The sequence below is a fragment of the Balaenoptera musculus genome, chromosome 3, assembly GCF_009873245.2.
Source record: "Balaenoptera musculus isolate JJ_BM4_2016_0621 chromosome 3, mBalMus1.pri.v3, whole genome shotgun sequence".
NCBI classification, from domain to species: Eukaryota; Metazoa; Chordata; class Mammalia; order Artiodactyla; family Balaenopteridae; genus Balaenoptera; species Balaenoptera musculus.
In genome coordinates, this window is record NC_045787.1 from 156,283,252 (window position 1) to 156,310,971 (window position 27,720).

At 55.1% G+C, this 27,720-nt stretch overlaps 1 protein-coding gene across 10 annotated transcripts in view; it reads right to left on the reverse strand.

Annotated features, from left to right (window-relative positions):
- Window positions 1-3,003: 3,003 nt before the first annotated feature.
- Window positions 3,004-27,720, reverse strand: part of BRD4 (bromodomain containing 4) — an 81,262-nt gene continuing 56,545 nt past the window's right edge. For 6 of the 10 annotated variants that reach the window (XM_036847949.1, XM_036847948.1, XM_036847946.1 and 3 more), the window contains 12 exons: window positions 22,139-22,348; window positions 21,194-21,393; window positions 20,553-20,848; window positions 19,337-19,447; window positions 10,104-10,156; window positions 9,606-9,969; window positions 8,375-8,968; window positions 5,897-6,271; window positions 5,633-5,763; window positions 5,283-5,488; window positions 4,963-5,200; window positions 3,004-4,619 (listed from right to left, as the gene is read on the reverse strand). In XM_036847949.1, the coding sequence (XP_036703844.1) occupies window positions 4,551-4,619; window positions 4,963-5,200; window positions 5,283-5,488; window positions 5,633-5,763; window positions 5,897-6,271; window positions 8,375-8,968; window positions 9,606-9,969; window positions 10,104-10,156; window positions 19,337-19,447; window positions 20,553-20,848; window positions 21,194-21,393; window positions 22,139-22,348 (2,847 nt within the window). In that variant the 3' untranslated portion in view covers window positions 3,004-4,550. Of the gene's footprint in view, window positions 4,620-4,962; window positions 5,201-5,282; window positions 5,489-5,632; window positions 5,764-5,896; window positions 6,272-8,374; window positions 8,969-9,605; window positions 9,970-10,103; window positions 10,157-12,559; window positions 14,851-19,336; window positions 19,448-20,552; window positions 20,849-21,193; window positions 21,394-22,138; window positions 22,349-27,720 lie in introns of those variants that run through there. The other 4 variants (XM_036847950.1, XM_036847947.1, XM_036847955.1 and 1 more) reach the window with 4 other exon arrangements.

The window sequence follows — 27,720 nt, forward strand, 5'->3', positions numbered from 1 at the left end:
GGGCAATGCAGGGTAGGTGCGGCCTACCAGCTGGAAAGGTGGGCCCAACTAGGCCTAGGAGCGTTGTATGGGTTAGGGGCGTGGCTTAGGAGGGTGGGAATGAGGGTGGAGCCTAGAGAAGGCGGGCCTAACGTTGGGCGAAGAAGGCCCGAGGCTGGGCCTGGATGACTTGGGTGCGAGAGCTGGACCAATGAGCAGCGAGTCGGCCTGGATAAGGGCCAATGAGACGGAGGGGTGGAGTCGGAACTAATATGGCGGGTCAGGTGGGCCCGGAAGCGGAAGGGGGCGGGGGGACAGGCAGTGCCGTGCCTGGGGTTAGGAGGGAGGCGCGGGCGGTCGCCGCGGCCCAAGGAGGCCTCGGGAGCCCCTGTCGCCACCCCAACTCTGGCGGCTCCCCCCACTGGAGCGCGCGACCCTCGCCTCGGTCTGGCTCCGAGAGACCTGTTAGCACCTTCACCAGGCCCTGGTTCCAACGGTGGTCCAGCTTCCTCTACCCCACGCCGGCCTCCAGTTGGTCCAGCGGACGCGTCGGCCCGCCCCTGCACAGCTGTGATTGGACAATGGCGGTCATTGATGTTCTGGCGACAGGTCCCGCCCGGGACCCAATCCGCAGTTGTTGAGGTCGAGGCTCAGCCAGTGGCGACCAAAGAAGGCGGGGAGACCAACTCCTACTAGAGGGCAGGGCTCGCCCCGGCCGCCGGGGAACCGGGCTGGTCGAAGCACTGGGGCTCTGGGCGAAAGAGGAAGCAGAGCGGGGCTGGGCGAGCAGAGTAGCTTCTTCCTCCTCCAGTTTCGCAACCTTCCTCCCAAGACCCTGAACATTTCAAGGTCGCTCATCATTTAACCCTTATAACAACCCTATTCAAGTGTAGGTACTATTATTACCTTCCTGTATTATAGACCAAGAGCCTGAAATTCGGCAAATGACTTAATGTCATTTGCCTAAAGCCTAACAGCTGGCTCAACAGCAATCCAGGAGTTGAGAAAAGCAGCAGTCTTCGGCTCCATCTTTCCTTCCGACCGGAGGCAGCCACTGGAACGATTTTCTCTTTCTTCTTTCGCACATTCAGCTATCTCTAAATGTGTTTATGTGGCTATTTCTTGATTACCAGTTTGGGGCATTGACTATCTCATTGTCACCACCACTGCAGGAGCTGTATCCATGGTTAGTTTTCCTATTGGTTTCCTCTAACTTTACCCCATTTTTATGACCTCCCATCTTCCCTTACACCTCCCACTGTTAACCTTACCTTTGTATTTTCAAGGCTGCTAAACATTATACTTGTCCTGGGACCGTAAGTAAGTCCATAGGTCCCTATTTAAAGGGAAATAGTGGTTTATGTGGTTCTGCTTCATTAACAGTGCATCTCAGAGCCGAAGAGACGTCTATATTGCACAAACGTTTGTTTGCCTTGCATTTATCACCTACCTTTTCTTGCATGATTAGCCTGTATCATGGCTTTGATTTCATTTACGTTTTCCAATAAATCAGTTCTCCAACCACTTGATGATCCCGGTATCCCTCCTGAGTCCTCTAACCTGGCTGCCTTTACCAGCCATGGCTGGTGGGTGTCTGTGGACCTCCCTTCTTCTGCTGCAGAACACTGACTCCTACATTCCTGCTAATGCCCCACCCCCTGCCCAATCTCTACCCTTAAGCAAAAAGCAGTAGTCACAGGATGATAATTTTATATTCAGTACAAATGTTTATTTTTGCAATGAGAACTGCACAAAAAAAAAAAAAACTTTAGTATATAAGTGAAAAGTCTACCAATTCCCTTCTACAAATGTCTAAGGTGTTTAATACAAGTCTCAGATTCACTGACATAATTATTGGCCAAGCGATCCGTGCATACAGTACAGTATGGGCTTGTACACACCTCTTACTCTTGTATAGAACTAAGATTTCTAGTACTGTGGGAGAGACTGGGAAATGGCCAGAGAAATTAAATAGTAGATCCAAGTTCTAATTACAACCCAGTTAAGAGAAACACCCATCAGGGAGGTGTGGAAAGGGCCATAGCAGAATTAAATCTTTAGAAGGAAGGTGCAGACAAAACCATTTCTCAGGCTAAACAGTCAGACTTGGCCTGGGGAAGTTTCTGAACAAAACACGGAACAAAAATGAGGGAGTGGGATGAGACGGAAGAAACCCCAAGGAACCAAAATATAAGTCACACTTGAACCAGCACAGTGGTTTATGAGGAAGTGCTGTGGGAGGGAAAGGGGGGAGGATTGCGTAGCAGGAGCAGGGCAGGTCTCTGGCTGAATGCCTGAACTACTACATACACCATTAGCTGAGAGGTTTGGCAGATTCCAAACACAAGATACAGGGTCTTTCTGGTTGAAAAACAGAAAGTGGGATGTGGGTTAATAAACAGTGCTGGAAATGTTTCAATCACTTTGTGTCTTTGCATACGTATAAATCACATAGTTTCATCTTACATCCTGGGGGCCGCTCTTGCATACTGCCTTTGCCCTGTGGCTGGGGCGTGTGTGTACAGGTGAGTACACAGGCAGACTGGCAGGGTGTCCACCTGGCAGGCTTTCTCACGGAGGAATGGGTGCGTGTGCGTGCTTGGCGGGGGTGGGGGGCGAGGATCCTATTTTGGGGGATGTACACTTATCTAAGAATAACTGGTTAACCCTGAGCTTAAATGAAAGGAGTTCAGTAGAGGCAGGCAAGGTGGGAGAAGTGGCTCAAGTCCTCTGGCTGAGTGGGGGACCAGGATGGAGGAAGGGCAAAGGGGGAGAACACTGTCTGGAGTTTGACCAGGTTCTGCTGGAAGATGCCACCAACCTAGGCCAGGGTCCACAGGAAGAATGGGTACTTGGGCTCCCTGACACAGCTTTAGCTTATAGGGGTCAGCTCCTGCCCAGGGACAGTAGGGACAGGACACGTGGTCCCCGTCGGTAGATCCTGTACAGAGGTGGTGTGGGGGGCCCCTGGGCCTAGCCTAGGCAACAGGTGGTTCACAAAGAAATGTCAGGGAGACGCCAACATTAAAAAAGAGAGATGTGTTTATTCCATGATCAGTACAGACCAAATGCATATTCACCGTATGAAAGTCAAACCAGTCAGTGACTCCAGAGTTTGGCCAACACTGAGACACCAGCGTCATGGTGTAGAGTGGATTCTCATGGCACACGTAACCTCACCAAGGGCTCCAATTATAAAATTAAAAAAAAGCGGGGGAAGGGGCAGCCGGTTGGTAGGGCCAAGCGCCAGGCGGGGAGTTTCTGCCTCAGTCTGTGGCCTGTGGCCCCTGGCCCCTTGCGCCCACCACGTCGTCCCCTGGCCCTTCCTCTCCTGGTAAAAAAAAAAAAAACCACAACAACAACAACAACTCAGAAACAGATTTGACATTAAAAAACAAACAAAGAAGCAGCCAACGAATGGCGGGGAGAAAAAAAAGGAAAAGAAAACGTGGCTTTCTGGTTTTATAATTAAAAATAGACTAGTAAAGTTTGAAACTGAGTAAAATATAGGCAGTTTTTTTGTGTGTTTTGTATGTTTTGTTTTGTTTTTTTTTTTGTGGGTTTTTTGTTTTTTTTTTTTGAGTTTTTTTACACCAGTTTGGTGGAGTCACCAACAAACTTCAAACAAAGATATGCCAACTATGTTTCACTACACAGTACAGCCACGGTCACACACTACCCACAGCGCGGTGGCAGCCGCCGCTCAATGAGGAGACAATCACACCATTTCGGAGATAAGCAGTGCCATTGTGTCTGGAGGAGAAGAGAGAATTAAAAATAAAATAGAATCCAACAAAAAATATATATAAAAAAAAAAAAAAAAACAGAACAGAAACACAGGTGGGAAGGAACTGACTTTGGTTGGTGGCCTCACTCGCCGGGCGAGGCCGGCCCACACACGCGCGTGTGACAGTCACCTCGCTCCAGATTGCCATGGACACACACACACCTCCACGGCACTATTCCCTTTTGCACAAGCGAACACTTACAGAGAGCGGCTCTCGATTAAAGGCTTGTGGGGGGAGAGGAAGGGAGGGGTGGGGTCTGTTCAAGGCAAAGTCAGTGCCAGCAAGGGGGTGGGCCAGCGCCCTCACCACCTCCAGCTCTTGCAGGCCTGCCCTGGTCTCCTGGGTGTGGGCAGGGGCAGCTGAAGTGTGGAGGACTCCTGGCGGGCAGGACGTCACAAACGTCACGTTCTTGGGGACAGTAAACCAGTCACGGTGGCGGCAGCAACGATGTCCTGTGTATACTGTGTAGACGTTTGGCAGAGAGAAGGGCCTCTGCCCCACACGCGGGGACTTGGGGCTTGGGTCTGGCCGGCACTTGCTCGTGGCGAGGCGTGCTCTGAGCCGACGTCCTGTGGGGGGGGTGGCGGGACGTCCGGCTGGCTGTAAGGCAGATAGGCTCTGCAGTCCTCAGCTGCCCATCAGGCCTGCCCCAGGCATAGCATGCAGGAGAGCCAGGCCCGGAGATACCCCCTTGCCACTGCTACTGCCTCCACTGCTGCCCCTAACACTATGGAGAGTCAACGTTTTGCCAGGAAATCAAAGTCAGAAGTCACCTAGGTGCTCTCAGAAAAGATTTTCTTCAAATATTGACAATAGATCACTCTGGAAATTCATGTCAATGGTAGCTGCCATCTGGAGGAGAGAGGAGAGTGGGAGGAAGTGAAACTCGGTGTCCTGCCCTTGCTGTGGCTCCCAAACTCTCACCCCTGACCTCCAGCATGGGCTGTTCCCTCAGGGCCCACACCCCAGAACCTCCCCTGCACTGGGCCAGAGCACCTCTGAGGCCCAGAGGCCAGCATGGCACAGACAAGGAGGAGCTCTGCCCTCAGTCCCCACCCAATGGCTCTCTGCTTGCACCCCACCTCTCGGGGAGAGTGAGAGCCTCCCTGCCCTCTCCAGGCTCAGGGTCCCCTTTCTCAACTCCTCCGGGGGTGGCTCTCCGCCCAGCAGCGCCCACCAGAGTCCCCCCGCTCACCGCTTCCCGGCGCCTCCGCTCCTGCTCCTGCTTTCGGGCCAGCTCCCTCTGCTGGTCCAGCATGGACTGGGGCTGGGAGCTCCGGGCCTGGGGGGCGGCGGCGGCGGCTACGGCCGCTGCCTGCTGCTGCTGCTGCTGCTGCTCCTGCCGCTGCTGCTGCTGCTGCTGCTCCTGGCGCCGGCGTGCCTCCTCGTGGGCTCGCCGGGCCTGCTCCAGCGCATCCTCATCCTCTCGGCTCCTGAGCAGAGCAGGGCTCCGTGTCACGTGGGGACGAGCGCCAGCCCTGGGAGCCCCACAACCTGCCCAGAGCCCGCGCCCACCTCATGCGCTCCTGCCGGAGCCGCTCCTTCTCCTTCTCTGCGTGCTCAGCCTGCGCCTTCAGGGCCTTCTCGCGTTCCTCCTTCTCCCGGGCCGCCCGGCGGAACTGCTCGAAGCTGTCACTTGATGACTTGGCTGTGGAGGACGGGGTGGTGGGATGCTTCTGCACCAGGCTAGCCCAGGAGCCCATATTCTTGATTTTTAGGTCCTGCGAGGCAGAGAGACCAGGGGGCCAGTGAGGGACCCGGCTGCATCTGGACTCCTCCAGAGAGGCCCAAAGTCTGAGGACACACCTGCCAAGGCACCTCCCTGGGGTGGGGGTGAGGGGCACTCATGGGTCCACTGCTCCTACCTTTTTGGGTGCAACTGGCGTCTTCGGCTCCTGTTTCTGTTTGTCCTTGTCAGGGGCCCCCGGTGGGGGTGCATTCTGCTCAGGGGGCCGAATCACAGGCCTCCCGACATCCACCGGCTTCATCTCAGGCCCTGAAACACAAATAGCCCATGGGCCTGGGCCCAACCCACCTCAGTGGGGCACGGCTGACCGGCCCACAGGAAGCTCACATCCAGTGCAGGCCTGGGGGCCTCAACCTCAGCTGGGGTTGGAGAGGGCACTCACGCTGGGGCAGGTGGACGGGGGCCTTGATGCTCTCTGGGTGCTTGGGGGGTTCCGGCCGCAGTGAGGGGCTGAAAGGCTCACTGCGGATGATGGGTGAGTGGATCTTCTCCTCCTTCACCACCACCAGGGGCTGGGGCTGGACCACGGAGGCTGCACGTAGCTCCTGGGACGGCACAGGCATGGCAGCTGGTGAGGTGGATGGGCGCCCCTGGCCCCGGCCTGAGCCCATCCCTGGGGGCTGTGGCCCAGCCCTGCCCTTTACCTGCTTCTTAGGCTGGACGTTTTGCTGGGGTGGCGACTGGTGGGTCAGACTCTGGAACTGTGGCATCTGGGGGGAATGTATCATAAGCGGGGAGGGGGCTTCACGGAGGTGACCTAGGAGAAGGGACAAGGAGCTTATCAGCATGTCTGGTATGGAGGCCGTGGGCCCTGGGCCCAGCCAGGCCCTCCCAACCCAAGGGAAGCCCCACAACGGCTCAGCCCCCTTGCACGTCAGGCCCTGTGCTCAGTGTGCAGCAAGGCTTTGTGGAGCCATGAGTGCAATCCTGGTGTTTGATACCACTGTGTGCCAGAAAAAAAAGTTTCCATTAGGAAACTTTAGGAAGTGCAGATACATCTGGTCCCAGGTGGGGTCTGAGCTTGAGTATCTTTTAAAAGCTCTCCAGGTGGTCCTATGGTATGGCCTGGGTCAAATACAAGGGATGTCAATAACCCCACAGAGCAGGCAGCCTGGGCTTCCAGCTGTCCCCATGTGGCTAGGCCGGTCTGCCTGGACAGCTGCTTCGGGCCTAAGGCCAGATCCCCAGGAACCTCCCCAATACAACTCAACCTGCAAGGCCCACACAATGGGGAGAAGCCTGGACCTGGCCTACACCACAGCAGAACTGGCAGAACAGGTGTTGGGCTCATGGTTCTTGCAGAAAGTGGGCCAGCCCACCCACCTTCATCCAACCAAAGGCTGGGGGCACCCAGGCAGCCTTGGCCTGGGCCTGCCAGCAATCTGCAAACACACGACTGCAGCAGCCTCCTGTCTGGGTGGCTCCCTTGGGAGCACCTGCTGAGGCTGACCTGGGCAATGGCAGGCTCTCAGGCCTATGACTTGCAGAAGTCTCTTGTCTACTGGAGGCTTCATCCAGCAGCACCTAGAGGGGAGCCCAGTAGCTCAGGGGGCGGTGCCTTCAAGTTGGCCTGGTGCCCAGGGATGCTTGCCAAACCTCCCTGGACTCCAACAACTTGGTCTTTGACCCAAAGCCCCCAGCTATGCTCCAACACACGTCACTCCCTGTGACTCATTCCAGGCCACAGAAACTCAGGGGGAGATGGGCCCAGAGACTCTAAGCACAGATAGCCAGAGAGGACCTGCCCTGCCCCACCACAAGTGCTGACTCTTCCGAAGGCGTCTCATCACCTGCCCACTACTGGTCTCCACAAGGAAACCCAGCCTTGCTTGAGGGTGGAAAACAGGCACAGTTGCAGAGCTGCTGGGACCACCACTAGTCTTCCCCAGGGAGGACAGCCAGCTGTTCTCAACTCAGGGTACACAGTGATCCACTTGGCACCTGGCAGCTTTTGCTGGGTTTAGGAGCAGTCACAGCCTAAAGTCAACAGCTTTATTCAATTTGTAGGCGGCACTCATGGGACACCCCCCCCACCACCACCAAGCCAGGCTGCATGGTCTACATGCCAAGTCCAGGAACGTCAATGTGTCACCACACCATGAGGCATCTACTAAAACACTGCCCCACCGTGGTCAGCCAAAACATTTTGGTCAGAGACACCTAGGAAACAAGTGCCCAGGAAAGGCAAGAGGACATGGCCTGCCCAATGCTGTTGACTGGAAAATGGCAGCCTAGATCAGGCTGGAGACTGGGAGCAGGAGACAGCAATGATTCCTGGGTGAGTCGTGAGCTACCTGAGAGCTTCAGCCTAATTCTCCCTCCCGGCTCCACCAGGGGGGCCTCCTGACACCAAAAGCAGACCATCTGTTTCCATAGGTTCCCAAACAGACCACACTGCCCAGACCTGCTCTTGGCTCTGCCTGGACCTCACACCCCACTGTTTGTTAAGCTAACTCCTGCTCATCCTCTGGTCACCTCCTCCAAGAAGACTGCCCCAATCCCCAGAGGCAGAGCAGGTGCCTCCCCTGGGCTTCTGGCCTCCTCACCTAGCAGGAATCACAATGCACTGTTAACACTCTTGACTGTGAGTTCCAAGAAAATGGCCCACTGGGGCCTTAACCTGTCATCTCGGCTTGCAAGCAAGATGGACACCTGATTAAAACACTGCATCAAGTATCATCGCCCCCTTTCAGCTGCCTCTCTCCAACCAACCCAGAGCCTTCGAGGCTCAGCTTTGAGCCCATCTCAGCCTGCAGCACAAACTGACCCATCTGGCTTCTTGAGGACAAAACTCTGGGCCTAGCGCCAGCCTCCCCAGAACCCAGGGGCAGGACGGTAGTGCTGGTGGGGGGACACTTACCAGTTGAGTAGGGGTCTGACTTGTGGTGCCGGGGCGAAGGGTGATGCTGGATGACTTGTTGAGGCTTGGCGGGCTGAGGCGGGGGTGGCTGCTGGCCCGTGGGTGGGTGGGGGGGCTGCTGGCCTGGGGGCGGCGGGGGTTGCTGGATATGGGTGGGGAACTGCATGGGTTGCATATGCACGGGCCGTGGCGGGGGCTGGTGCTGCTGCTGGGGTGGCGGCTGTGGCTGGGGTGGTGGCGGAGGTGGCTGCTGCTGCTGCTGTAGCTGCTGCTGCACTGAGGGGTGGGGAGGCGGGGGCAGAGGGGGCGGGGGCTGGGACTGCACCTTCACGGAAGGGAGTAGTGGTGTGGGGGGCTGCACCTTCTGCAGCTGCTGCAAATAGAGCTGCATCTGCATGGAGGTGAGGGGTGGGGCAGGCGGATCTTCATCCTCCTGCAGCAGCACTTGGGGGGGCTGAGCCATGGGGGGCTGAGGGAGTAGGGGAGGCTGGGCCAGGGCGGGTGATACGGCTGGGGGACGGGCAGCCTTGGGGGGGAGGGCGGCAGCTCGGTTACTGGGCCGTGATGGCTGTTGAGGCAGCGCGTTGTGCAAAGCTGGAAGGACACAGTAGCAGGGTGGTGAGGCTCACACACCCCGTGGCCCCCGGTCCAGCCTTTCTCCTCCATCCTGACCTCCTACTTGTCTCCCTCCAACTGGCAACCTCTCCACCATCCTTGGCTTCCCAAAAACTCCAGAATAAGGACAGCGTCCAGGGAGGTCTACAGGATCAGGCCCCTCACCAGCATCCTCCTGCCCCATGCTCCAAGCCCCCAACTCTCCTCCCTTCCCTTCCCTCCAACTGCTCCACTTGCCCTTCAGGTCTCAGAGCAAGTCTTTCCTGATTCCCACAGGTATGTCCGCTCTCGGATGAGGGTGTGTGCCCTCCCAAACCCCCATCCCTGACTGAGAGCTACGGAGGGTCACATATTTTTCCATCTCACACCACGCCCGGCCCAGCAGAAGATCTGCATCAGTGTCTTCTGTACCCAAAGCACTCTCTCTCTGTGCAAGGCCTGTTCTGGGGCCTCTCGTGTAATTTCCATAATGGCCCCGAGAAACTGCTAACTTCCCCTTAGAGACAACTGAGGTTAAGAGGGGTTCTGCAGGTTGCCCAGAGTGCCCTGTCACTGTGGTAAGACCAGGGTGGGAAGGGGACCTCCCCACACTGTTGCGGGTGTGGTTGCAGCTCACCTGGAGGAGAGACCACCGAGTGCTGGTTGAGATGAGGCGGAGTGCTGTGCTCGGGAGGCTGGGGCAGGTGAGGGGGCAGCTCGGGCTGCGGCAGGTGCAGGATGGGCTGGGTGAAGTGGCCAATGGGGTCGAAGACACTGCCTGGGAGTTGGGGTTCCAGGACGGGCACCTGGGTGGCGATGAAGGGCGGAGGCGAGGACTTCATCGCAGGGGCTGCCTGCTGTGGCATGGAGGGTGGAGGGGGTGGGGGCGGGGGCTGCTGCTGTGGAGGTGGAGGCGGTGGGGGCTGCTGGGGAGGCGGTGGGGGCTGCTGGGGCACGGGGGCCGGGGCCTGCTGCATCTGCTGATGGTGGTGGTGATGGTGCTGCAGACAGACAGACAGACAGGCTGATGTCAGGCAGGCCAAACCCGGCTGGGTCAGACACAGGGTCCCTCCAGGGTCCAAAAAGGCAGGTGGCCACTGCTCACCTGCTAAAGGACACCCCCGACACCACATACCTTCTTCTGCTCCCTCCCGGGGTGCCCCTTCTTTTTTGACTTCGGAGCCATCTCTGTGGAGGAAAAGAGAAGGTGGTGAGCCTACGGGGGAGAAGACTGGGAGCTGGCCTTGAACGCAGAGCAAGGAGAAAACAGAGGATGAGTTCAGGAGAAGGACCGGTGACAGTGAGAGGGAGGGTGGCTGGGTTCTGTCTGGGATGGAAGTTGGTCACAGGGGAGGGAAAGACATGTGGGGTGCCACCTACCCATTTGCCTGTTGCTTTTTCCTAGCGGGGACCATGCCTGAAAAGCTGCCTGCCAAGCTCCAGACCACCAGCTCCATTAAAAGATGACACCCGAATGCACTGGGAACTGAGCTACGAGAAACCTCCTTGCCCAACGTCTCCTCCAATTTGCTGGTCAGAGGCCTCTACAGTGACCTGAGCATCTGCACCCCAACCTGCTTTGCCTTGGAACAACCATGGTGTTTGAAATGATCTTGTCTGAGGCTCAGAGACGTTAAGGGACTTGCTCCGGTCACACAGCTAAAAAGTAACAACTCGGTGGCCTCCAACTGCATTGCCCTCTGAGGCTCGCTCCTTCCCATCCTCCCAGAGGAAACAGAGATGCGTGAGTTGGGGTGAGAAAGACCACTGGTGCCAGCATGGGCCAAGGCCTGGCCACAGAGCCATGGGACAGGTGAGGAGAGTGCTGACAAGTGGGAAGTGCTGACAAGCATGAGCACTTCGTGGAGGAAGAGAAGCCAGCCAGCCAGCCAGCCTCCCTGGACGACCCAGGAGCCAGTGGGGGAGGTACTCAATGCCATTGCCAGCAGAGGAGGAGGTCACTGGCCAGACTCCCCTTCCTCTCAGGAGACCGGCCTCAGAGAAGTCCCTGTGTTGGGATACAGTCAATGTGCTGCAGGGAGAAAGCAGTATGTGTCCCGGTTTCTCAGGAGCCAATGGCTTGTTGCCACCACTGTGTGGATAAATCTGGGGTGTGCCTGTCTCTGTGAGGAGTGTGCAAGAGCCAGCATGACTCCCTCTGCCCCCACTCTAGAAGCTTATGCTAAGGAACTTTTGCCAGCTGGATGCCCCTTGCCAAACACTGCTGGGTGTAAACCTCAGAGGAGAGAAAGCCCAGCCAATGCTCAAGGGCTAGGAAATGAAGTCACCAACCACCAGGTGGGAGGTGGGACCTATGGTGCCTTTCGGATTCCTGTCACTGAGAGGCACCTCATGGCTTTGCCTGGCATCTCCTGAGCTCCTTGCCAGGGTGCTGGCTCTTGCTGCTGGTGTTGGAGAACACATGCTTTTGCCCAAAGCGGGGCTAGCTCCACTGGTAGCTGCTTCATGGAGGGCCGTGCTAAACTTCTGTGAGGTGCACAGCCTTGGTGCGACGTGTCACCAAAAGGGATGAGAAGGGACTTTGTGCCCTGCAAGAGCTCACCATTCCATGCAAGTGATAAGACAGTGACACAAAACTCAGCAGCTACAGACATGTCTCATACAAATGGCAGCGACTAGGGACACCTGGGACACAGGAACTGTAGGCCCAGCCCCAAACCCAGACACGAGAGATGCCAGGATACAGGGCTCAGGACTCTTTGGGTCACATACAAAAGCTGGTGAGGACACTCTTGAGGGTCACACATACAAAAGGGAGCCATCTGGGTGATTTGCAGGATCAGGCCACAGGCTATCTGGCAGCCGCAGGATGGAGGAGGAGAGGCTGGAGGCCCAGGACCAAGCGGACCCTACACACACAGGGATAAAGCACGGTACACAGAGGCTGCTGACCCAAGGGACTGGGAGAAAGAGGCCGGGGCATTCCTCCAGGCTGGGCTCCTCTCCCAGCATGGATTCCAGTAACAGAAACTGCAGCTCAAGGGAGGCTGGGGGCGGCTGCTTGCAGGCTGGCATGTCTTTGGAGGGAGGGGACCAATGGGTCAAGTCTGACCAGGAGAAGCCACTGTGTCATGGGGAGAAGGCTGGGCAGGGTAGGGGTGGCCTGTCATCTCATGGCCTTGGGGGGAAACACTTTCTTCCATCACAAAAGAGGGACAGTGGCTCTGAACCCTCACCACCTCCCTGCAGCCATGAGCAGAGAGGTCCACCTGGGAACTAGAGGGGAAGAAGTGCAATGGGGCCCTTAAGGATCCAGGGAGTGGCTTTCAGCTGCCTTAGAAAGGTCACTGGGAGTACCATCCCAGGGCTCCACAGAAGTGCTGGGAGGGGCAGGTCTAGAGTGGGAGAGAAGGTGGGAGGTGTGCAGCAGACCACCAGGACCAGAGGACTAAAGGGGCCAGCAGTGGGGACCAAGGGGCGCTGGAGCCTGTTTGGGACAGCCACATCTGGCTCACGTGTCCTGAGCCTCATGTTGGAGTTACTGGTAGGAAGACAAGACAGGAAGTGCACAACTTCACAACACACCAGCCCCAAGACACCCCCACACAAAACTCTCTAGAAAGGGTTACATGAAGATGGCCTCAAGTACTGTGTGATCTTTATTCCATAAAAATCTTGAACTCAACACAAGTTTCATCTTTACATAGGATGGTAATTGTACAAAGAATTAAAACGTTTTTGTAAAATCTGATTAAAACACTGATTCCTCCCCACTCCCCCACAACTCAAGGGAAGGAGACAGGATAGAAGGTAAGGGCAGAGGTGCGTAGCCCCTCAATTGAACCGGCTGGGAGCCTTAGCACCAGCAGATGCCCAGGCCTCCCACCCCTCCTACAGCGACTCCTCAGGCCCGGATGGCACCTCCCACTGTCCGCATGCTGGAGGCTGCCGACAAGGAGTGAGTGGGCTTCTGCTCTCTGCTCTGTTCCTGGGGCACTGGGCATAGGTGACAGCTTGAATCTAAAGATCAGGTTCTCTGTCAGACGGAAGCCCCATGGGCAAGAAGGACGGAATCCCTGGACAGCGAGGGTGCAAGGACCACGTAGGAGAGCTGGCCCGTGGCTACAGTCCATGTGCACACGAGTGGGAAGGAGGGGGGGGAGGCACACAGGCCGACGCTGTGGGAATCTAGCCTGCCTTTTGTTCTAAGACAGCAGAATCTTCCCAGAAAGACAATGCCAGCGGCTTCCCAACTGTCCTGTGGGAATCTCCAGGCATGAAGCTCCCTGACCCTAGCCAGGCTGAGTTGTACTGGGAACACATCAGGAACCGGCCAAAGGGCAGCTCAAAATAGTCTGTTTGGCAAATGAGCTTGACTGGAAGCTGAGCGGCTACAGGATCAGGGAGCAGCCTAGGAACTCCCAAGTATCACTGCAGGGCCCTGGAGGCTCTGGGGAGGCTGAACCTGGAACCCAAGGCCAAGGCCAGTCTGGGGCAGTTAGAGCTGCTTGGGCCCAAGGCCCCAAGGAGCTGGGGAGGGGTGCCAGGGTTTCCACACAGGCGGTGGCCAACTGCACCTTCTCAAGCCTGCTTCCAGCTCCAGCAGAAGGCAGACTCCAAGATGCCAGGAGATGGTTAGGCCTTGAAGTACACACAAACTATATATAAAACAAAAAAAGCTCTCTGAAATGCAGATGCTATTCCTTAGGGGAACTTTTCACGTCAGGCAGTTTTCTGTTGAGATGCTGGATTCATGACCAAAAAAGGGCCGACATTTATTTTTAGAACAAAAAAAAGCCTATTCAGTGCCTCTCAGAGGGCTTGGATTATGTGGCCACCCTGACCTGCCCCATCCCCAGCAGCTGTCATTATTCTAGGGAACTGAAGACTAGGAGACTACTTGCATGTGCATGGAACAGGGCCCGAAGGCTCTGATGCCCTCACAATTGACTGGTCCAGTGCTCTGGGTTTCAAGAACCCTTTCTTGCCACTAGCCCAGATCCCAACCCCCACCAAAGGAAAGGATGATGGGCTAGAGGAGCCAGGTCAACTGGCTGCATGGCAACTCCTCCCCAGACGCCCCTCACTAATGGCCTGCCTGGCAGCTCCTGCAGCCTACTTCTAGGTACCTGGGAAGGGAGGGATGGGGAGGCAGCCTAGGAAGTACTTTCCCTGTGTGACTTTAGGAGAAGAGGCCAAAGAAGTTGGGAAAATGCCCAACAGAAACAGTGGGAACAATGAAAACAGGAGGACTCCAGGGGGCTGTGAATCAGCTGTGGCTGGTGACAGCCTCTGGCTAATGGAGCCTTATAGGTCACCAGAGAGAAGGCATGCTGAGGGACAGCCCCAGTGAGCCTTTGGGCCCAGCTGGCCTCACCTCTAAAGCCCCATTCCTCACTTGGGGAAGCTCTAGATGTTAGTGTTCTTCCTTAGGGTGAATGAGATCTTCCCTGGGCTAATGTCATTGCAAGATCCAGGAGGGAAGCAGTTAGGATCCAGAGTCCCCAAAAGAGGGAGGGATGAGGGGAGAAAACATATTTGTGTTGGGGCCTTGCACACGGAGCAGCACCACATGTATGCGTGTGCAGGGGGGGACTGTCGTCACGCTCTGGGAGATGCCACCCACCCAGAGGACCCCAGACGACCAGGGAGGCGGGGCAGGACAGCCAGGCAGTCTTTACACAGGAGGCCCGGGCGGGCAGCCAGGCAGGCAGCCTTCCCGGAGGCGGGACTAGGCGTGAGCTGCTGGACATGACTAATCCACCCTAGGGGACAGGCCCAGGGCTCTGAGGAATTCCATAACTTGATGGAGTCCTGTCCCTTTCACGGAAGAAAATGGACTTAAGCTATAGCTTGCTGGGAAGGAATCTGGAACTGAAGACCGTTTTATTAAGAGTCCGTGTCCAATGATTAGGCAGGACCTACATAGAGGGAGAGAGAAACCAGTGTGAGAGAAATGGTGTGGAATGTACCGTTCAAGTCATAAGAACAGAAGAACCGCAGACCAAGCCAGCCTCCTGTGCCCTGCTTGCTGTCAGGGCACGAGAGAATAGCGCCGCAGACTAGGAGTTCCACCCCCTGCCTGGCCAGCTGCAGGTGGGGACAGACCCACCTTTCCCTTAGAAGGGCCTCGGATCTGGCACGCATGGATGTCTCCAGAACCGCCTGAGCCTGTTTATGCTTCTAGACAGAACTGCTTCCAGTAACAAGTTCCATATGCGCCGAGTGCATGCTGGTGTTCCCTTTACTGGTCTTTGCATCTGAGAGGCTACCCTGCCTGTCCTCCTTGCCATCACTTCTGAAGACCAGCCTGGTGTGCCATGCACATTAGGCGCCCACTGATTCTGATCTTATCCTCCAGGGTCTGCTTTTCTGCACCTGTCTATCTCAAGGAGGTGACGCTGACCCATCCTCAGGGCTTGGGTGGAGGTAGGAAAAGCCCCTAAGAAAGGAGATCTGGAGTGCAGGACCTCTAGCTAACAGCCTCACCTCTGCATTCCTATAAACCGCAAGAAACAAACCAAAAAAAATTATAAAAAGAGGAGCCAGTTACATACACTGTTGAGGAGGAGAACAAATAAAAAATAAAAACAGGTTGAGGAAGAAAGTGTCCTTTCTTTTTCCCAGGCATCGAATGCAGCTCCCCTTGACCGGGGAAGTGGTGTGGGGCTCGTTCCCACCCATATAGCAGAGCAGATGCTTCTGTTAGAGTCACAGATGCAACCAACACTGCACTCCCATGGTCCCCAAGTGCGCATGTGGGAAAAACCTGCCCACCGGCCGGTCTCCCATTCAAGGCACATTCCACAAGGCTCACCCTCGCCCATGAAGCCCTAAAATCCGTCCCTGCGCGTGTGTGGGAGTGTGAGGGTCACCTGGCAGTGCAGGCAGACTGGCTATAGCCCCGTCCTCCAGATCTCTTCCTACCCCCACCCACCCCCCCCGGGGGGACTTACCCCCTCCCCAAGAGCGTGCGTCACACCCTTGGAGCGGGCAGCAGCAGGCCCCAAGATGGGACTGGAACTGAGACCTTCCAAGACCCCAGGGGGTCGGAAGCTGAGGCTGGTTGTCTGGGAAGAATGCCCCATGGCCTCTGTCTGCACTTTCCAGCTCAAATCTTTCCAAAACATCAAGCATTCCTTTTCCCCCTGGAGCTATTAAGAAACACCCACATGCTCCGATCCTGGGAAAAGGAAACCAGGAGACTAAAATAGCTGGAGTGTGCTCCCTCTGCAACAAAAAGACCAAAACCAAGTCCAAGAGAATTCCCTGAACTCCTGTCCCAGCCCAGGCCAGGGGTGCTCCTGAGAGGGACAGCAACTGTGTGGCCGCCCCACCCATAAAGATCTGTGGGTGGCATTTGGGAAGAGCCAGACATCAGCAATGTGATGGGGTGAAAGCTTCAGATGGCTCAGGGGCAGTGGGAGGGTGGCACTTGTACCACTGCCTTCTGTCCCTCAAGCAGATTCAGAGTTTAACCAGAATCAAAGCTCAGTGGAAGACCACGACTCAAGTAACAGATGGGTTCAAAAGATGTGGTGGGACTGGCCAGCAGTGCTGCATGCTGCTGGACATGAGGAGGAACACACGGTGGCCTGGGACAGAGCTGGAAAAGGAACACCCCCTCCGCCCCAGTCTGTGGATGCACTGCCTCCCTGAAGCGGCCTTGCCCCAAGGACCAGCCCCATGTCCTGAGCAGCTAGCAGCATCCTTGTCTATGGACAGTGGCCAGAGAGGAGTCCACGTACCACTGCCCTAGTCCCAACTTAGTGCCTCTGTTCAATTTCTTTTGGTGATTCATGTCTCAGGGCTGTGTCGGCAGAACTGACAAATATAGGCCCTTAGGAATTTCGGCATTAATCCAAATGGAAACACAAGAACAAGAAGGGCAAAACAATTAAGACCCCAAAGACCAAGAGAAATACCTTCAATGCCCCCACCAGGCCCCATCCCCCGCAAGGCAGAACCACCTGTAACTGGTCAGAGACATCTACCCATCTCCATGGACCCAGCACGAGCAGCTACTGGAGGAGCTGCCCGGAGAGCAAGTGCAGGTTCCTGTGCAGGAGCAGGATGGGGGTGGCAGATGGCCACATTCAGTGGTGCCAGGGCACAGGCTCCCACTTTGGAACCTGTAGCATCTGAGCTGCAGGACACAAACCTACACAGGGTGGGTCCCTCCCAAGAGTAAAAGCTCTCAGCTGGCCTCCGACAGAGCTCTCCAGTGCACACAGAAGGCAAAGGAAAAGTCAGGACCACAAAGACAAAAGAGACGCTCGTAAAACCCAAGGTGGGGAGGGTGCCTGGGAAGAGGAAGGAGCTGGAGGCAGCTGAGGGAGCCGCCAGGGCTGGACTGCCGGAGCCTGGGAGCCTGCAGGCTGGCGGCTCTGAGACTGTAAATCTCACCCTCCTTCCTGCCAGGACAGCTGTTCCCAGGACTCTCAGATTACTTGTTGCACAATCCTTCCAGCTTCTTTAAAAAGGGGAAAAATGTGGAGGAAAAAAAAAAAATCTCGGCAGCAGCAGGGAGCTGCTAGAAATGCTGTCATGGTCACTCCGCAGCAGGCGGCAGCAGGCGGGCTGTAGGGCGCTCAGGAGTCAGGGACAAAGGCCACAGTCACAGGTTCGCAACGGGGACATCAGGTGTGATGGTCATGGTCCCCTAAGGTGCCACGGTGGGTGGGGCCAAACCATGCTGTTTTAGCTATCTGGTCCGCTGCCAATTTCAACCTCTGGGGTATTCTTTGGTTGTTCAGATCCTTAGGAGAAAACGCTATGAAACCCCTAGTAGAAGCAGCCTGCTGGAAAATGCAGGAGGTACAAAACCCCAGAGGGAAAGACAAACCTGAGGCTTGGCTGGCACTGAAAGTGAGAAGTCAGCAGCCACCAGGAATGCTAATTGGGCCCAAGAATATGGCCATTCACCCTGCTAAGGGCGCTGGGCCCTGGCCTGGGGCCAGCTCTGCCTGAGCAAGCACCAGATGCGGTGCCCCCTGCTGGCAGACAGATTTAAAAAAGCAATGGAAGGGTGAGCTGGTTAGGAAGAAAGAAAAAGGTAAAGGATGGAGAAAAGAGGCAGCCAGCAAACTACTCACAGCAATCTTTGCATACAAAAGGAGCTCAATAAATACAGAATATACTTAATGACTTTCATGTCACTTTGGCCCACTGAAAATGACGTAGTCCAGAGCCCTCCCCCAACACTTTGGAAACCTGACGCCCTTACTGCAGAAGGGAAGAGGAGCAGTGACAAGACCCAGAGGCCCCCTTGTCCCCAGCTTCCCTGGACAGAGGCAGGCTGAGCCCACAGGAGGACCTGTGGACCCACACACCTCAGAGCAGCTTCAGTCTTTCCAACTGCTGCAAATGATCCTCAAACTTCCTTGGCACGACCAGGTCACATTATTTATGTGAACAAAGTGGAGCTTATCGTTTATTTCCAGTTAGAAAAAATATCAGGGATAAAATAGGTACATGAAAGAATATGCCAGGAGTCTTCGTTGCCCGAACACACGTTTCCCACTGTGGATGTGCACATTGCAGCCTGCCTGGAGGGACACGCCCAGGGTCCCAGGGCAGGCTCGCGGGTGGTCCACAGACTGTCTGCTCAGCTGACAGAGTTAGACCTGCCCAGGGACAACTCTGCTCACCCAGAGAAGGCCAGCTCCACCTCACAGAACAGGCTAGTCACCAGGCTTCTTCCCTAGCCTCTCCTCTGGGCCAGTCTGAGCATCTGCTCCCCTGAGAATAACCAGGAGAGCTTGTATCTGGAGGAAAGGTCCCCTTCACCACCACCAACACAGCTCTCAGCATCTCCACCTGCCCCCACCTCCCGTGTCAAAGCTGCTGTTCAGGCGCACCAGTGGATACACGTGCACGCCCATGGAGCATGGAGAGAAGGAACTGTTAGAGGTACACGACACGCATGTCCAAGTGCGTGCAGTTAGGAGTAGCCAATGCAGCAGTGAGCACACTCTGGGGAGGATGGCAGTGCCCTAAGCCCCAGGAACAGCAGGGCCAAAAGCAGGCTGTTCCACACCTGCCAAAGCACATCACCTGAAAGGGCTGTGTTGCATGCAACTGTGACACACGGAAGACTGTGAGGCTGGGCAGGGTCACGCTAAGATCAATTCCATCATCTGCCCCCACCCCTTCTTTCCCAGGTCTCTGTAGTGTCAACACCCCTGGCTACCTGTCTTCCCTGCCCCAGCCCAGGTCGAGGGTAGTGTGGGGGCAGGTGCAGGGCTAAGCACCCCCCACAGTTAGAGATTAACATGGTGACCAGGTAGATGGAGAGATGAGAGGGCCCAGCAAGTTCTTATGACTGCCATCTCTGGTCTCTGGTAGCCTGGACACAGGACGGAGCACAGGCAGGATTCCAACAGGGCTCTAAGTTAGACACCTAACCTGTTTCAGAGTCTTCGCTGTCAGAGGAGCTGGACTCGCTGGTGCTCTCCGACTCTGAGGATGAGAAGCCCTTCATCTTGGAGGAGCCAGCAATCACATCAACTTTCTCAGCTGCAATAAAGCAACAGGGACAGAGTCAGGCAGGGCCCTGAGTCCCACGAGCCAGAGGGCTGCTCCTAATGGCCAGCTGCAATCCTTCCGAACCCCGGCCAGACCCACATTTCCCAATGGTAAGCAGCTAGCCTACCATGCATGCCAGCCAAACACTTGGCTTACACTGGACTTTCAAGGCCTCTCCAATCTCTCAAAATACCCTTTTGCAGGGTTCATCAAGGATTAAGAGACCAGGGCAGGAGAGAATTCTCTAACACAAGGAACTGCCGGGATTATGCCCCCTCAGCTACTTTTCTGACAGTGGGTAAAGAGGACCTAAAGGGGACGTGACAGTCAAAGACAAAACAAGATAAGGAAAGAGCCCCAAGGGATCTCCCAGCACCTCAGTGTGCAGACTGAGGCGAGTGTCACTGTGTGGCACCCTGGGCGGAGGAAGGGGTGTGTGTGTGTGCCAAGGACCCCAGGAGTCAGTCCGGGCTGGAATGAAGGCTGTGTGCAAAGCCCTGATGTGGATCCTAAGTCCTACTGGTTCTAACGCAAAAGCTGTAAGCCAAGACAAGGCACTGATAACACAAAAGAGCTGCCTGGAAGACCTGGGGGGCGGAGGGGGGGGGTCCACACCAAGCTAGAGAAGAAAGCAGGCAGGCACAGTGCCAACCTAATGCCTTTCCTCCTAGCCACGCCCCCCATGCCCAGAGACCCCAAAGACGTAGGGGGGTGGCTTCTAGGGAAGACTCAGAGGCAGGAAGCTAAGGACGAAAGCTGCTGCTGCTCAGAGCAAGGCTTAGGACACCTAGGTGCAGGTGGACCCCAGATGGCCAGCAGCCAGAGAGATCAACAAAGGCACCAATAAGCCTAGGGCTGAGTCTGATGTCACAACCCTTCAGAGGTTTCTATGTCAAGAACGCAGATTTTATAATCGGAAAGAAAGCAAGCCTGCAGAGAACGAGGGCCGAGACTGGAAGGCAAAGTTACCTGAAGGTGCCAACAGGGGCCTCACTACTAGAGGTGCAAGGATAGCAGCCTGGCCCATCTGCCCAGCCCTCTCCCTCACCCAGGACTGGGAACACCCCCACCACCGCCCCAGGGTGCCCAAGGGCACCTTGAGGTTTCCTTTTCTTCCGCAAACAGGAGGTGACATAGCGCTCCAGTTCACGCAGGGTGGATGGCTTCAGGGTCTCGAAGTCAATCTCGATCTCGTCGGGGTTGGAGTTCTTGAGTGAGGGCTCCCGCGACTGAATGATGTGCACCACGCGGCCCAGCTTCTCACCAGGAAGCTTGTTGATGTCCAGGCTAAGCTGCCGCTTCTCCTCATACGACATGGGCTTGCACTTGTCTTCTTCCTCCGACTCATATGTGGGAGGGGGCTTGCTCTTCATGGGTGCTGGCTCCTTCTTGCTACGAAGGGGTGATGCAGACACCATTAAAAATGGGTCCCTGGGGGAAGGTGGGTGCATATCCCTCCATTTAGGGCTTGGGGAGGCTTCCACACCCCCACCCAGTGGTCTTCACAGGAAACAGGGGGCGCTGGCAGCGCCTTCCTGGGGGCACGTGGCTGCAGTTGAGACCACAAATGGTGAACTGGGGGGCTGCTGTGGTTTGTCTTGCCGCCTGCACCATGCTACCTGCTATCCTCCCTGCCTCAAAGGCCCATCCCAGAAAAAAGAGCAGAGAGGCAGCCTCCCTCCCCACTGTCCCCATCTGGACTAGGGGCACTGGTGGGGGTAAGGGTGACCCACAGACCTTGTGTTGTTGTTACTGGTATTATTTTTCTTTGTCTTTTTGGGAGGAAGTTCCTTGGCTTTGCTTTTCTTATTCTCCTCCACTTCCTCTTTCTTTTTGTGCTTTTCTTTTTTCTTTTCCTTTTTGTCTTTCTCCTTTTTCTTTGGTTTGTTCTGCTGGGGCTGTGAAAGGGCTGCAAGCTGCTCGTGCACGGCTTTGAGCTGTGGAGCAGACAAACAAGACACACACTCCCGTCACCCTGGTCTCTGGCCCTCAGCTCCATGACCTGCCGTCTCACTAGATATCCAAAGTGCCCATGCCCACCCAGACCCTTAACTCCCAGGGTGGCCCAGTGTCCTCCTTGTCAGAGGAGTCACTCAAGCCCCATGACCATGCTGGTTCCAAGAAGAGGGTCCCTAAAGAGGCTGGGCAAGAGCGCATAGACAGGGACTTCCCTGGTGGTCCAGTGGTTAAGACTCCGCGCTCCCAACGCAGGGGGCCCAGGTTCATTCCCTGGTCAAGGAACTAGAGCCCGCATGCGGCAACTAAAAGAGCCCGCATGCCGCGACGAAGAACCCGCACTCGGCAACTAGACCCAGCGTAGCCAAATAAATAAATATTTTTTTTTAAAAAAGGAGCGCATAGACACATGTGGGTGCTAAAGGCCTAATGGCCAGCTGGTAGAGAGAGGAGAATCCAGGAAGCCCCAGGAGAGACGGACACGCTGGCTCGGCCTCCTCCTTCCAGATACCAGAAGGCTCCAAAAGCCTCACCTCTGCCCAGGGAACGGCCACGTCACCCCATCTCCATACCCACAGTGTACATATAAGTATGAACAATATGCACCTGACCTGGCACAAGGGGACCAGTGGGAATTCTGCTCATGCTGTAACTCATGCTGGGTGGGGGGAGGTAGGGGGGTGGCGGGGGGTTTTGGTTTGAAAATGGGGCTGCCTGTGTCCTCACCTGCTCCTGGAGCTCAGCCAGTCGTTGGGCTCGCTCCTCCTCGGAGTCATCAGTGGAGCTGTCACTGTCTGAGGAGCTATCGCTGCTGCTGTCACTGGATGAGGGCGGGGCCGCAACCTTGGTGGGCGGTGGTACCGCTGGGGAGGACACAGCCACCACAGGCTCCTCGGGCTCATCCGGCATCTTGGCAAAGCGCATCTCGAACACATCCTGGAGGTGAGGGGTAGGGGGAAGCTGTGCCCGTGAGGGCTGCTGGGTGCCCTGGGGGCGCCTGGACTGTGGCCCAGCGTCACACTATCCCTGGCTGCTGGGGGTGACTCAACAGGAAGCAAAGAGGGCTGAGTCAATGGTGACCCCCTTCCTTCTCACTGAGGCGAGGGGGCTGGCAAGGGCCCCCGATAACTCTTTCAACACTCCTCTTTCAAATCTCACTTTGGGGAGAAAGGTGCTCCCGACATGGCCTGGCACCCACTCCCTGGGAGACACAGCCGAGGTAAGGACAGGTGACTCACATCACAGGAGATAGCCAGCCCAATGAGGACATCAGTCTGGGGATCCTTGACAGATGGCAGGCCCGGACAGGACCCACAGAAAGAGTGCTCTGAGGCTCCCATCAGGTTGATGCTCATTCAGTCAGCACATCTCAAGGGAGCCTTCTGGACGGTGGGCCGGGCACCAGGACACAACAGTGAACAGAACAGGGGTCTTATGGTTCACATTCCCATAGGGAGTGGGTGGGGTCTGCAGTTTTAGAGTTCCAGAGGGAACAAAGGTCCCAAGGTGGGAGTGTGGGAACAGAGCCCACAGCCAGTGAGGAGATCAAGTCCTCGCTGTAGTGGGCACATAACTGAGCAGGGCCATGCCACTGCCTGGGGCATCTCCAGGGTACACCAGAAATGTGAGAAAGGTATAGACGAGATATGGGGCGCTGAGGACAGGCTATGGGAGAGAGCCAGCCTTGTGAGGTGCAAGCAATGTGAGCAGAGACTCTGGGCTGACTGAGCATAGGATCCCACCCCAGGAGCTCCTGAGATCTGGTTTTCCAGTAGGATTTTGAGACCTGCTTTAAGCCTGGAATAAGTCAGTTAACACAGCAACTCACATAACAGAAGGGGGGCCTTCCTCAAGTGTGAATCGATGTTTGAGAGAGCAGCATGGCCCAGAAGGGCTGTGGGGTTGAGCTCCAAGGCTGCTATTTCAAACTTGAGTATATTTGACAGAGCCCACCCTAGAAGACTCTCCTGATGTCTCTGGAACGCAGCTTCAGGTTTCCCCGCCCCCAGGAAACTGGAAAAGAGTGACCTGGGCAGCAGGGCAGGCATTCCACACAACTGTGGTACTGTCCCCTCCCCTCCAGACTACTCAGGTTCGGTCTCCTCCAAGGCAGGTTCTCCTCTCAGCAAGGTGCTGCCTGAACTCTGCTATCTGAGTGGTTTTCAGTTTAAGTACTAGAAAGGCAATAACTTTCTAATTTAATCAGAAATAAATCATGGAGCAGATCTGAGGGCAACAGAGAAGACAAACAGGAGGGATGACCAGATACCATCATCACTCAAGCTGCCAGGGAGAGGGGGGGCTTCACACCAGGTGAGCAAGACCCTCTCTGCTCACGGTGCCCTGGATGTGGGCAGGCTCAGGTCCATGACTGACCCACATGAGCATCTGGAAGAGCCAGGCCTGCTCTTAGAGAAATGTGTCTAAGAAGGTGGCAGGGCATCAGGACCCCAAGAAGGGAGAAGGGTGGCAAGCAGGGCGAAGCACTTGGTGCTGCTGGGAGGTGACACTTTACCAAGCGGAAGCTATCTTGTGCCACTGGTATGTGAACCTAGTCCCCCATGCCAGCTGCCGGACAGCTCTACCCTTACCACAAGGACATCCCTGTTCCTGCCCCACAGGCTGTGACTGTTGTAGAAATGGGGGTGGCACCCACCCTAAGGCCTCCTTCCACTCCCTAGCTGCTTCTGGCCCCTGCCCTCCCAAAGTCCCAAGACCAAACAGCAAGGAGCATGAGGCAAAAGCCAGGTGGGTTGCCTGCCTCCTGGCTGTGCCCAGTTGAATGACCCATCATCCTCCCACCTGCACCAGCCCAAGTTGGGGACATTCTGGGAAACACACTCGGGCCTGTGTGCCAGTGAGCTAAGGGCTGTTGCAGAAAACCTTCCCAAGTGGCTGAGACTTGCACCTGCTCTGTGGTAAACAAGAATGATGTGCTCCCTGCCCTCAAGGGGTGAACACAAATAGTTGTAAAGTGCCCTAAGTGCTAAGGTAGAAACAGCAAGGGGTGGCAAAGAGCCTTTGGGGAACTTGAGACCTAAGAATGAGAGGAGGACAATAGCTGCAGACACCCAGGAGGATGGTACAAAAGAAAGGTCAAAGGGGCGTGGGGGCAGACAAGAGGATGGTAAAACCCAATGAGATGCACCCAGGGCAAGTATCTCATGAGGGAGGACAGTGACAAGAAGGAGCGGTGACCACCAACAACCAGCGTCCACCAGGGGAGCAGGGGCTCAGGGCTTCTGCACTAGAGCTGGCAGTGTATTCAGGTGAACCCATCTACTCCGCCTGGTGTGACATTACCTCCACCCCACTCCAAGAATCTGAGCCATGTCGCAATTCTCGACATCAGAAAGAACACTGGTTTCAGAGAGTAAGTATCTCCTCTCGTTGGAATGTTGACCAGGGCCATCTACTCTGGGCTACATCAGATTCATGGAGGGAGCTCCCCTCTTCCCCTTTAGTGAGACAGAGATGCTCAGGTGCTGGGAGGTTGCAGTGCCCGAAGACTCCCAGGCAAACCAGCCTGCAGCTGAGCACAGGTAGAGACCCAAGGAGAAGATGTTGCCCAGTCGGCCCCTCTTTGGCCATGCCTGGATATTGCTGTGAGGCTTAGCCATACCTGGGCATAACCAGGGCAGAGAGATGGGGAGTAGAATGTAGGCCGTGGAAGCCCACAAGGTGCCAGGTGCTGGGGATGCGGCTGTGAGTGAACACTCAGATACACAAACACACTCTCACACACGCTTCAAAAGCTTCCTACCTCTGGGATCTAATGCAGGACCCCAACACACTTTTCTCAGTTTAATTATTTTCCTTGCCGTAAAAACAATTGCATACCACCATGAATCTGCACTTTCTCTCAAAATAAAACTCTGGTAATCCACATAGGTGCAAAACTTCCTAAATTACTCCTCACTTCACAGTGAGGAGTATAGGACAGTACCACCAGCAGCTCTGGGTCCACCAGCTAGGCTAGCAGCCCTCAGCTCAAGCCACGCTCAGGCTCCCAAGGAAACCCTGAGCCCAGGGGCTCCTGACTATCTTTGTGACCACAGCTGCCAGGTGGCAGGATGTGGGTTTTCTAAAGGCCCAGAATTTAGAGGCCAGAAGAGGAATATGAAGTGGATCCTTTCCTGTAAAACTTTCTGGGTAAATCCCAGTCTTTGGTCACAGCCTAATTAAGAGACAGTAGGTCCCAACACCTCTTACTGAGGCAAACAAGGGCTGGGATTTTGTTACTCCTCCTCCCCAGTGGGCAATCTAGCCACCTAAACCATGCTGATCCTAGAAAGCTTCGAAAGAAAGAAGAAAACACAGCTCAAAATGCTACAAAATACAGGAACTGCCTTCTAGAGAAGTCCACACAGGGGGCCTGCCACATCAACTGGGCTGAATCAGACACCCCCACCTACCTCCTGGCATGTTACTTTCAACAGCATAGAGACCCACCCTGCAAGGGGCAAAGCAAGCTGGGGGCAGAGGCAGCCCCGTGCTGAGTGGCCCACTGCGCACTGCCCCCTCCCCCCACCTGAAGTGGACCCTCCTCGAGGGCAAGGACCTTGTCCCATCCAGCCTGGTATCTGGAGTCAATGTTTAGAAAAGAGGCTGCTTTGTGGCAAACATCTCAGTGCCCTTGCTATGAGCAAATCCTGTGTCTGGGCATGCTCATGCCACTCCCAGAAGGAAAAAAAAAAAGCAAAACAAACAAAAAAAAACCCCATAAAACAGGCACAAAAATTAGGAAGATGAAGAGCTAAAATATATCAGAATATTTTCTTTCTTCTTTTTAAATAAAGTCACTCAAAACAGTGATCTTTGGTGCTGACAGAGAACTTGTTTTGGTTTAGCTGTTTGCATGAGGGCAAATAAAGGGCATGGGTATTAATCTGGGCAAATGCTATCCAAGTCCTCAGGGGGGAGAAGGAGAGAGAATGGGGAAAGGGGGTGAGTGTGCCTCTCTCTATGGGCACCACTGCCACCTAGTGGCTACATATGAGAATTGCAGAAAAGTTATAAAGCCTGATCTGCTTCAAGGATGGGAAATGCAAAATACTGAAAAAGGAAGCTTTGTGAAGAAAGCAGACAACACAGCACTGAATTAAAGAGAATCCCCCTTCCAAAAACATAAAACAGAACGAAACAAAAAACCTCAGATAAAATAAACAGCCAGTAGAAACACAAACCTTCAAGTCTGAGTGTGTGTTTAATGATAGCCAGGTCCATGTTAGTAAGTTGTGTTTTTTTTTTTTTAAACACCTAGAGTTTCAGGGCACTAAAGGCTAACCCAGATAGGCTGCAGTGAAAGAACAAAGGGGACCATGCCTTGGCTCCAACATGATGACACAGGAGACACTATGCTGGTGAGTGCATGACAACGTGTGGAGCTAACAGAGCTGGGAGGCAGGCGGGAAAGCAGGGCTCAGGCGACCTCTGATAGACACCAATCCACAGGTCACCAAAGGCCTTTTGCAAGCCTCGCTTCTGGAACCATTTCACAGAGGGCTGAGAAAGCCTGGTGTGAGAAAGCCCCACCCAGATGCCAGGAGATGGCCTGATGCAGGATGTGCAGACTGGACCTGTACCTTGTGACAGCAGGTGGCCCAGCCCACAGTCTGCTCTGACCCTGAAAACAGAAGTGCAACCTGGGGCCTTGGGGAGAAGAGGCTGGGAATTTTTATTATGTGTAATTTCAAATAATAATAATAATAATAAAACAGATTATAACAGTACTAAATATCGACTTTCTTCTCCATAATTTTTAACTCCTGATCGTTCTACCCAAAGATATGTCTCTGCTTAAATTGAGGTACATGCTTTTCCTTTTTTTTTTTTTTTAAACAGAAAAAAGTGGAGTTAGTTCACATATTTATGCTGTAATCTGCCCCTCCCTTCCACCCATGTGTGCACTCCACAGCGTACATCACCCAGAATCAACTTGAAGGGGCCACGAATCCCACCCATTAGTGCATCATGGCCACACAGAACATCTAGAAGCAGCCGCCCTGAAGCGGGAAGGCAAACAAAGGCTTTCAAGGCTCTGGTGAAGAAATGCCCACAGTTGGGCAGTTACTTCAGCTCACAACTGTGACAAAGTGTCTACCTGGCAAGAGTGTCCCTCGCCGACTTGAGACAGGTCTGTTTTGGAGAAGAGGTTGGGCCATGCACAGGACGCGCACTCTTCCAGCCAAGGGCAACCGAATGCAGGGGGGCGTGGGGCTTTCAGTGGAACACCCCAAAATCCAAAATGCCCAAGACCATAACCAACCACCCTGCTTTAATCATAAGGAAATAATCCCAATGTAAAA